Genomic DNA, 11,307 nt, shown 5'->3' with positions numbered 1-11,307 from the left:
GGGTCCTTCCGCCGGCCTCCTGAGTGCTGATACAGCAGATGTGCCACCCCATCTCACAAAGGATTTTACTTCACGGAACTTGATTTTTTTTATTCTTTAGGAATCTAAGATATATATAAGACAGCTAGAGATTATTGAGTCCATAAAATAAGAAGTGGGCGGAGCATAAATAAATAAATCTCACAGTCCCTGGGAACCCGACCTCAAATCTTTTGCTGGAATTGGGTGACATCTAGTGGCAGATTCAAGAGGTATACTCTTTACCCAGTGAATTTTCTGGAAAATTGACGAATGCATATGTGCCTGAGGATCACTATGCTTAAAGATCAGGAAAAAGGTAGGCGGGCGTTAGCATCCACAGAAATCTGAAATCTGGAGGAGTCGCTATCATTAGGGAATTTAATTGTGTATGTTCTTAGTAGAATTTTTTTTTCTGCCAGTAAACTTGGTGACAGGGAAAGGGGAGGTTTGCAGTAAACTTGGTGACGGGGAAAGGGGAGGACTAGGTGATATAGTTTTGACTCTTAACTATAAAAGGGGCTTATTTTGGTGGACTAAAATGTAGGAATAACGACCATCTTTAAGGTCTAAAATTAAATGAGACTGGGTGGAGTGGCGCATGCTTTTAATCCCAGTATTCCGGATAAGAAAAGACAGGTAGACCTATGAGTTCTCAGCCAGCCAAACTTAAAAAGGGAGAGGAGGGGTGAGGGAGAGGGGGAGGGAGGAGAGAGAGAGGGAGGGAGGGAGAGACAGAGAGAGAGGGAGAGAGAAGGAGAGAGATCGATCGATCAGCAGACCTTTTTCTAACAAAGCCCAGTTACTTTGCACGTTGTCTTATTTTCCTTTTCATTAAAGCAGTTTGCCAACATAAAAATGCAGAAATCCATCCATTTAAAAAAAAAAACCTCAACAACACAGGCACTCGGGGCCCCTCCCACCACCGCGAGGAGTGCACGCCTGCGCACACCCATCACCTCTGGCGCCACGAGGGCTGATGCGCGCCCACACCCACACTCCACAGCCACGCGAGCGTGTCCGCGCAAATACACACTGGTTCTCATGGCACCCTCCCGTGGCACTCACCACCCTCACACGCACACACATGAAAACCTTCATTATTCCTTTTTTTCTCTCCTGTTCCCGAGAGTTGCGCAACAGGCTCGGGGGCGTGGCCCAAGGCTTGACCTCGCTCTTCCCACTCGCGGGAACCTTAGCTCATTTCCGCCTATCCTATTTCCGCAAGCCACGTAGACACTTCCTTTCCCAGTGGGGCGGGGGCGGAGGAGGGGACCGGACCCACAAACCCATAATGCCTCCCGGCAGGAGAAAAAGAGAGAGCGAGGGAAGGGTGGGGGTAAAAAGAAAAAAAACTCACGGTCAGGGGAACTCTGGGTCGTGAAAATAGGCCACGTGAACACACTGCCCTATAGACTTCTGACCCAACGGCTGTGGCGCATTTGGAGGGCGGGCTAAGAACCTAAAAGAGCGATCGTCATTGGCGGGAACCCGCAATGAAGAAGGACGGTGATTGGCTTGATTTCGGCCCTAACCATGAAGAAGCAGGTTCCTAGCACCCGCCTTTACTGCGGCGCAGTGTCACTGCTGACGTGGGGACGGCGGCCCAATCATTTGGTTATGGAACATTCTAAAACTTAGACAAGACGACTGTGATTCGCTGAAAGGGTAAGCCCTCCCCCAGGGTGACGTGTCTGCCTATGGATATCAGTTGCCAGAGAAACCTGGCTTTACTATGGCGGTTGGAGGAGTAGCAGTGATCACACGTCGGCTGCTGGAAAGAACTGGATTCCCGTTTCAGGTTTCGGGGTGGGGGTGGGGAGGAAGGGTCGATGATTTCCTCTTTTCTTCGTGTCTTTAGACAGGATTAGCTAGTGGCTTTACATTTAGGCAAAGCGGGATTCATAGTCGTGCTCGCCAACGCCCAACTTGGGCAAAGCTCCTTTCTGTGTCTGGGTTTCCATGTTTGCAAAATGGTGATAATAGTACCCGTCTCAGAGCCGTGGTCTCAGACGTGCACAGCAAAATAGTGCGTGTAAGGCATTCAATGCGGAGTCTGTCCCCCGAAAGATATTAGCAATTGTTATTAAGGACGGATATTTGTGTAGCGGAAGGGAATTTTAAATTACGCAAATTCGTTCGATACAGTTTTTTTTCCTGCACGCCGCCTTTCTTAGAAGAAATTATGGGGCTAGGTATTTATTAAGCTTTACAGATAAAATAACTCGCTAGCCGAGAATTGCCTCGGAATGGTCTGGGGGTTGGAATTTTCCCACATGAGAGAGAGAGGGAGAGGGAGGGAGGGAGAGACAGGGAGGGGAGGGAGGGAGGGAATGAAGCACATGCGATGAGTAGGCCTTGTTTGAATCCTGATTCGAGCATACCAATTGTAAAGTATTCTTTAAGACGCATTGAGAATTTTTAAATGCGGGATTAGTATTCAATGAAATCGGTGTCAGATTTTTTTTTTAGACGATTATGGTGGCAATGTGGTTATGTTTTCAAATTGGTTTATTTTGTGGATGTATATATGCATATATAAATGCTTAAGGGTTAAATGGTGTCTGAAAATGGCTTCAAAATACGTGGATGACTAGGATTTGCCTCAGAATAATTTCAGCGGTAGAGAGAGATGGGAGGGGTATAATTGGAACCCTGGATTAATAATCGTTTAAGCGTAGGGGTAGACAGATGGGGTTTCTTATACTCACCTTTTTTATTGTATATATTTGAATTTTTCCATAATTCTGAAGTCATTTTTTTCCGTAGCTTAAAGAAAGTGGGGGGGGGGAGCAGTGGGTGGGGTTACAGATGAAACAAGATGGCCTTCAGTTAGTAATTGTTGGAGCTGGATGATGGATTCACATCCGTTTGTAATGCTGTTCTTTTACAATTTTATTTATTTCACATTATCCTTAATAGAAATTAATTTTTTCCAAAATTGATAAATGTACAATAAGGTACATTTGAGAATATTAGCCACACAAAAAAATTAAATTTGTACATTATCAGCTTTGATGTCCTTTGTGTGAGACAAAATTGTATTGATGGATGGAAAAGAATCACCATCTCATATCTTTTTATGTCCTTTTCCATCTCTTTGTTTGACCTTCTAGGTCATCGTCAGAAAAGCTAACTTTGCTATACAATAAGGACCAGGAGATCTGACCCTGGTTGCAGAACCATTCCTGTTTGCAGAGTACAGGGTAAGTGCCTTTCTTCTGGCCTCAGTTTACAGACAAGATATATAGCATAATCTTCCTAAATGTCTAGGAATATTTTAAAGATTAATAAGCTCCCATCTAAGAAAATACCCTAAATTTTGAAAAGGGAAAGATGCACATTAGATAAGCAATGTTGTCATGTGGAATCTTAACTCTCTTAATTAAGAAATACTAAAAATTGGTGCTCCTTAATTGTTTCACAGATTCAAATGTTGCATTATTTTTCTAGAGAGCAAATATGGACTTGATAGATTTGATTTAAGCCTGAGCAAGAAACTTCCTTTGTTCCAAAATGTTCTCATAAAAGTATTTGCTGTAATAATACTTGTATGAAACCTTTTACATATATACACCTAAGCACAGTTTTGTAAAATAGTGAATATAATTTTTTTGGAATTCTTTTTTTAATTAATATTGTTGGTTTCTCTCATTTTCCAGAAACAGCAATTAACTACTAGAACTGAATTCTGAAATTAAGACTTCTCTTTTATCTGATCAATGTAAAAAGTTGTAAGGTTATTTGTTTATGAGGATATTTCCAGGAACTATAATTTTAGCTACCATAGCCAGCATGTTAAGCATTTTTATGCAATTTTCCTCTTTTTGTTCAGACTGAAAACAATCTGTTGGGTTGCAAATGTAGCTCAGTTGGTAGAATGCTTCTCTAGCAAACATGAAGCTTCAGGTTTGATCCCCAAGCACTGCACAAACCAGGTGTGGTGGCATATGCCTGCAATCAAAGCACTTAGGGGGTGGAAGCAGGGGCTTCAGGAGTTTAGGTCTAGCCTGGGACGCATGAGACCCTTTGTCAAAAAAATTTTTTTTCTTTAGACATAAGAAATATTCCAAGATCCAAATGAGAAAGATGATGTGTACTTGATTTTAGCCAGAGACCAAGCAATGGAAAAAAATGATGTGATTGATATGGTCCCTTCACTTTTAACTAAATAGACAGTTAACTAAAGGTTTCTGCCATCAAATCATTGGAGTTTGTTAACTACATGTGTTTGTAGCACACACAAAACTGCATTTGGAGTCTGATTGCATGAAGCACTGAAAGGAAGGGGTGTGTCTCAGGCTCTTCACAGCTCCATTTTTAAAAGAGTTATATAATTTATTTTTCTCCTTTGTAGAAGCTGTTTCAGCAGAGGGCACTTCCCTAATAGAAGAGAGGCAGTTGAGAGAATGAGTGAGGGCTGAGAGTGGATCAATAGAAACTGACAAAGCAAGGGCCAAAGAGATCTGAAATGGGGAAAGCCTCAAGGAGGAAAAAAACCTTGACTTGGACCTGTGAGGCTCTCTGAGTAGTATGCCTGTAAAGCATGCAGTGTAGTGGTAATGAAGTAGAAAATGAAAGTAAATATAAAATCCATGGGTGACCATATTACAAAGTCATGAATAATATGTATGGATCACATGTTTTCTCATTGCTCCTGGTTCTTAGTACACTCAGTTACTAATTTTACTCATTTCCTTCTTCTAAAATGTACAGATATGCATAAAAGGTTTTTTTTTTAATGATTTTCTTTGTGTAAATTATAGTGTCAATGTAGATACTGTTTTACAACTAGCTGTTTATTTCACCAATAGTCTTTGGATGTCTTTGTCAATGCATAGATCTCTGTCTAACCTCTTTTGTGTTATTTCTTTCACAGTGACATTTCCTTTAGCTAAGATGATATTCCATATTGTGAATATATCACATTTTGTCAAATCACTATACGGTTACCCCAGTATTTTACTACTAAAATAATATATCAGCCACCTTTTATATCCATTGACAACTATTATTCTAGAGCAACATTTATGCCTTTCAACCCAAATAATTAAATCATTATGATACTGCTACAAGAAGAAGCAGGATTATCACTGATAGGGCTCAAAAATGGGTGTGGTGGCTCATGCCTGTAGTTCCAGTGTGTAGAAAGCAAAAACAGGAGGGTTAATAAACAAAATTCCAGGCCAGCCTTGGCTTGGGAAGAGAGCTCCTTAAAAGTCACCTAAATTCATGAATATTTGAATAAGATAGCGTTTCTCCTTGAGAAAAGGACGGATTCGTCAGTAATGAACATTGAGAAAAGAGTGCTATAAATTTAGGGGAGACTTAGCTCTATAACTTTTGCTTGGCATCATTTTGCCTGAGCACAAGAAAGCCAAAGATTACGGGGAAAAAAAAAAAGGCCAGCCAGGTTTGTTTATACTACTGAGATATATAAGTGCACCCAGTCCATAGGACACTATTTATTTATTTATTTATTTTGGTTTTTTCGAGACAGAGCCTCTCTTTGTTAGCCTTGGCTGTCCTGGACTCGCTTTGTAGACCAGGTTGACCTCAACTCAGTGATCTGCCTCCCAAGTGCTGGGATTAAAGGCCTGCGCCAACACGCCCTGCCCATAGACACTATTAAGCACACTTAAACCCTGGTTTTTGTTATGGATTTATGTCAAACAAGAAGCATCCTAATAGAAAAAGGAATAAAAAAATACCCATGTAAGAAAAAGAGATCTGACCAATGATTGCATGAATAGATGGTTAGAGATCATACATCATACATATTCAAATGAAGCTACCTCACAGTGGCATAGATTGGCAAAAGAAGAGGCTTGATGATTAAGGTGTAGTTAGTTGTCTTAGTAGCAGAATGCTTACCTGATATGTGGGAGGCCCTGAGTTAAGTTCCTTATACCAAATATTAATCTATCTTTATCGAGTGTGGTTGAAGATGGAAAAATGAATTTGACGTGTTTTGGCTAGGAATACAAATTAAAACAGTTCTGAGGTAAATTGGGCTATATCACCAAAGCTTTAGGTAGACAGATTCATTGAATAATTCCTCTTGGAATATATCCTTCAGAGATACTTAGCTGGTGCTCTTAGTATGTCTATACATTGGTCTCAAGTACTGCATTTTTATAGTAATGAAATATCTGGAGCCATGTCCACAACGGTGAGGCTGAGAACTTTAAAAATCTTCATGTCAGACACTATAAGAGCCCTCCAAGGGAAAGTATGCCAACGATAATTTGATGATAACCTATAAAATGATAAAAGCACTAAAAACCAACTCAAAAGACAAAAACATTTATAAATGGGGAGTGGATTTTTGTTAGCACAAGTGCAAATTGGAGAGCTGAAACTCCCCTTTTTTTCCCTTCAAGACAGGCTTTCTCTGGCGCCTGGGCTGCCCTGGCTTTCACTTTGTAGACCAGGCTGGTTTCAAACTCACAGAGAAATGCCTGCCTCTGCCTCCCTAAGTGCTGAGATTAAAGGCATGGACCACCATCTCCAGCTGAAACCCATTTTTCTTAACAGATCAACACATGATAAAATAAAAATTTTTAAGCTGTTGAGGGTTGGGAATATAACTCAGTGGTGGAGCACTTGCTTGCATGCAAATCACAAAAGTGAAGATTTGCTGCTGCTTAGTAGAGGGCATGGTTTGATTTTTTTTTTTTAACTTACTATTAGGGTTCTAAATTAGAGTTTTTGGAGGGAAAACAATTTAGCACCATGATAAAAGCCCTTCGATATGTTATTCCTTGACCCACTAAATAAATCAGCCTGGAGTGAAAAAATGTCTAGTCATAGCCCAAAAGATACATATTCTACATAACTTTAACATGGGAACATGATTTTCTTTAAATGATTTTTTTTTGAGGTGAGATCTAAGAGTTGATAACATGTGCTTACCTCTATTTAAATTTATAAGTAGGGGCAAACATAAAAATGTTATTCTTCTCTGCCTCATTCTTGAGCTAGCTTATAGAGATTGAGTGGGAAAATGGTGTATTAATCTGCAACCTGTGTACTACTGCCGAAGAGCCAAGGTTAGGTATAGCACAAACCCTGTGGTAGGACTTTTATTATATTTAACCGAGGGAGAGGAAATCTGGCGTAAAGATTAGGTATGCTAACTGGATATTTGGGGAAGGGGCACAAAATTAAAGAGTTAAATTTGAAGGACCATATCATATGCTCATTTTATGGCATTTATTTCAAGCTTTATGGAATGGTATTACTCTAGGAAAGATGGATATAGAAAGAGCATAGTAAATAGTGAAGCTGTTATGTATTAGGAGCTGGCTGTATAAGAGCTTTAATCTGAGGTGGAGTCAGGCCTGTATCCCATTTACTCTGGCAATACAGATTTGGCCTGAATGTTGTGTGCATTTTCCTATAGAAATGTCAGTGTCAGTATATGGGCCTCTGCTTAATTCATTTGAGTGTTCTGTAGTGTGCATGTGTAATTTATAGAACCCTCCCCCTACTGAAGAATATGTAAATGTCTGTAGTTCCTCATTGCAAATACCATTTCCATAAACATCTTTGTATCCACATTCACATGTGCAAATGTTTGAGTGAGATCCTGCGCCAGCTATTCAGCCGTGACATGCCATTCCTATAGCAGCCTATAACAACTAGGAATACTTTGTCATGTATCAAATGAGAAGAGACTAAGAGTCTACATTAGTCTTGTTTCAGTTCTTCCAATTCCATGTGGCAAACCAAAAACTCTTACTATTGTCCTTAATAAGTTTAAGGCACATTTGTAATCTTTTTCTTACATGTTTTCATAAAAGTTCATCTTCATTGCAGATACCTACTTTCCTTTCTAGGTTGTATTCCACTTCATCTTTCCAGACCATCCTGGGAGATCTGTAAGACTCCATCTGGGAGATTACTAGGCATCCTTGGAAGGGAAAGAAGGAAGATTGTGTAAGTCAAGGGGATTGTTTCCTGAGTCATGCCATAAGAGTAGCAGGAGGCTTTTTTTTTAATGCATTTTCACTGAACATTGTTTCTCTTGCAACTTAGCTTCTTTAGCTTCCAAAATCACATTCTTTTTTTACTCTCACATGCGAGTCTAACCATTTTACCTGTGGTATCTTTCTTGCTAACTCAAGTACCTTTCTTAGGTTTCCCAGAATTCTATGTATGAAATTCTGCCTCTTTCCTCAATGAAAGGGTTCGCTGGTTTATAGTATTTGCTACTGGCTACATAACAATTACTTACATCTCCATTTCCTTGCTCTGACCTCTTATGTGAGTTTGAATGTTCTCTGTTTGAGTGCACACCCCAGATATAAAAAGCTCAAAGCTGAACATCTTTCTCCTCTAAGCACTTTACTTGTTTACATGCCATCTCATTTGATAACAGTACAAATACAGTCACTCCTCAAAGCCTGAAAGTCATCACTGACTACCCAGTTTCTCATCTCTTCCAGCAAGCAGTCATTGAAAGATGTTTTGTGCATGTGACTCTCATTGGACTAACCTTGTTTTCTGGTGGTATCAAACTACAAAAAAAAATCTGCTTTATTAATTAACTACCCAGGTTTAGTGGTGCACAACCCAGTTTGATTCTAGCCTTCACTTAGTATATTCCTCTGTGTGTGTTGCACAAGAGTTCAGTTTCTCTTTGTTGCTATTACACTAGTGAAGGCCTACCTAGACTTATATAAGCAAACCTTTACTGTTAATTCATTTACCTCCGACTTCATTTCTTTCAAATTCTTATTCTTGTTCCAAAGTCTTGAATTTCAACTCTACTTCCTTCTGTGGTTTTGTCCCTCTATCTTTCTCTAAAATTAAGAGCCTGTCTTCTAAATAGCATCAAGAAACTTAAGATGTGAGTGTGTGTGTGATGAGTTGTGGGTGGGAGTAAGGATTTGGGATAGGAGAAGCTAGAAATGAACTTCCAAATGGTCCAGAAATAGGACCTGGGATCTGTATTCCAACAGACTTTAGCATGTGTTGTGCTCTGATGGGCCTTAAAGTCACCATAGTAAACAACCAAATAAAATACTTTATGTATTACAGTGGTTGGAATAAAAACAGGGTTGAATGAGTTCCAGAAAGCAGGCTTCTCAAACTCGTGGACAGCAACCTGCTGAAGAAGACAACTTTAAGAAACCGACTCGAAGCAACATGCAGAGAAGTAAGATGAGGGGAGCTGCCTCAGGAAAGAAGTCAGCTGGCTCACAGCCAAAGAATCTTGAACCAGCCCTCCCAGGAAGATGGGGGGGTCGCTCTGCTGAGAACCCCCCTTCTGGCTCCGTGCGGAAGACAAGGAAGAACAAGCAGAAGGCTCCTGGCAATGGAGATGGTGGCAGTACCAGTGAAGTGCCTCAGCCCCCTCGGAAGAAAAGGGCACGGGCTGACCCCACTGTGGAGAGCGAGGAGGCGTTCAAGAATAGAATGGAAGTGAAAGTGAAGATTCCTGAAGAATTAAAGCCATGGCTGGTTGAGGACTGGGACTTGGTAACTAGGCAGAAGCAGCTGTTCCAACTCCCTGCTAAAAAGAATGTGGATGCTAGTCTTGAGGAGTATGCCAATTGCAAGAAGTCGCAGGGGAATGTTGATAATAAGGAGTATGCAGTTAATGAAGTTGTGGGAGGGATGAAAGAGTATTTCAATGTGATGCTGGGCACTCAGCTGCTCTACAAGTTTGAGAGGCCCCAGTATGCCGAGATCCTGCTGGCTCACCCTGATGCGCCAATGTCGCAGATCTATGGGGCACCACACCTACTGAGATTATTTGTGAGAATTGGGGCAATGTTGGCCTATACGCCCCTTGATGAGAAAAGCCTTGCATTATTGCTGGGCTATTTGCATGATTTCCTTAAGTATCTGGCAAAGAATTCTGCCTCTCTGTTTACTGCCAGTGATTACAAAGTGGCTTCTGCTGAGTATCATCGCAAAGCCCTGTGAAGGTCTACTGACCACTTGCTATTGTCTGGTATCTGTAAACACTTCTGTTAAGTTCTTTCATTGTATAATTGATGTTCTTTAAAACTGTCAATGTAAAACAGGGCTTATGTTTAAGTTTGTTTCCTGTTCTGTTGTAAGCAGAAAATAAAAGGAGTACCTGGCTCCTTTCCTCATTTCGAAGTTGCTACCAGTGTATGCAGTAATTAGACAAAGAAGAAATTCAGTAGAACATTTTATTGCCTAGTTGACAACATTGCTTGAATGCTGGTGGTTCTATCCCTTTGACACTACACGGTTTTCTAATATGTGTTAATGCTACGTGATGAGATGCCCTGGTTCCTAGTGCCAAAGGTTCAACTTAAATGTATATACCTGAAAACCCAAACCCATGCATTTGTGCTTTTTTTTTTTTATGGTGCTTGACGTAAACAGCCCATCCTCTGCAAATCCATCGTTGTTGTTCCTTAGGCATTCATTCTATCTTTGCTCAAATTGTTGAAGGATGGTGGTTTGTTTCTTGGGTTTTGTATTTGAGTCTAATGCACGTTCTAACATGATAGAGGCAATGCATTATTGTGTAGCCACAGTTTTCTGAAAAGTTGATATTTTAGGAATTGTATTTCAGATCTTAAATAAAACTTGTTTCTAAATTTCAAAGCAAAACATTTTGTGGTATACCTCTTATGTTACTGAGGCTGACAGATGCAGGGTCATGAGAGATTTAGGTGGCACAAAAGAAACCTGGCTCTCAAAGGAGAAATTTCTTAGACTGGAGAGTTGGCTCAGCCTGTTCTGCTCTTTCAGAGGACCTGAGGTTCTTTCCCTGCAGCTCACAACCACCTGTAACTCCACCTCCAGGGGATCTGATGCCCTCTGGCCATCTCAGGTACTTGCATGGACATGCTCCTCACATACACATAATGAAAAGTGAAAATCTTCCTTTAAAGAATCTTGCTGAAGCAGATTAGAATATGCCCTGTCAAGTCATTTCCCCTTTTTAGTGTGGTTTCTCTGGGTAGAGTGCTTACTGGTGACACTTAATAGCAGCCAGGTTTGTCCCTGACACGCTTTGCACCTGTTATTTTGGCATGTATACCAGGATAAGTACTCTTACCTGCCCCTTATTTTTATTCTTTTGAGAACTATGTCCAGGCCCTAGGCTCAAAGCTTTAATTCTTCTCACCATAGGAAGCATACATACCCTATGTCTTATTTCTATCAGGAGGAATACGTGCAGATTTTTCTGAATCTTTTTTTTTTCTAAATCTTAACATGGAAATTTCCCAGCCATACCCTCCCGCGGGGGATGGGGGGCGTTATGTTTCTAGTAACAAGTATTCTGTGGTGTTTGTT

At 40.6% G+C, this 11,307-nt stretch overlaps 1 protein-coding gene across 3 annotated transcripts; it reads left to right on the top strand.

Moving 5' to 3' along the window:
* The first annotated feature begins 1,630 nt into the window (after nucleotides 1-1,630).
* Nucleotides 1,631-10,390, top strand: Morf4l2 (mortality factor 4 like 2). Of its 3 annotated transcripts, none has more exons than XM_051141616.1 (4): nucleotides 1,635-1,819; nucleotides 3,135-3,224; nucleotides 7,860-7,959; nucleotides 9,064-10,390. In XM_051141616.1, the coding sequence occupies exon 4, from the start codon at nucleotides 9,088-9,090 to the stop codon at nucleotides 9,952-9,954; it is 867 nt and encodes a 288-aa protein (XP_050997573.1). In that variant the 5' UTR covers nucleotides 1,635-1,819; nucleotides 3,135-3,224; nucleotides 7,860-7,959; nucleotides 9,064-9,087; the 3' UTR covers nucleotides 9,955-10,390. The 3 variants fall into 3 exon arrangements, with proteins under 3 accessions (XP_050997576.1, XP_050997573.1, XP_050997574.1); XM_051141617.1 differs by having other exon boundaries at nucleotides 7,840-7,959; XM_051141619.1 differs by lacking the exon at nucleotides 7,860-7,959 and having other exon boundaries at nucleotides 1,631-1,819.
* The last annotated feature ends 917 nt before the right edge of the window (nucleotides 10,391-11,307 follow it).

Source organism: Acomys russatus, chromosome X (assembly GCF_903995435.1).
Source record: "Acomys russatus chromosome X, mAcoRus1.1, whole genome shotgun sequence".
NCBI classification, from domain to species: domain Eukaryota; kingdom Metazoa; phylum Chordata; class Mammalia; order Rodentia; family Muridae; genus Acomys; species Acomys russatus.
This window is presented reverse-complemented; position numbering and strand designations above follow the sequence as displayed.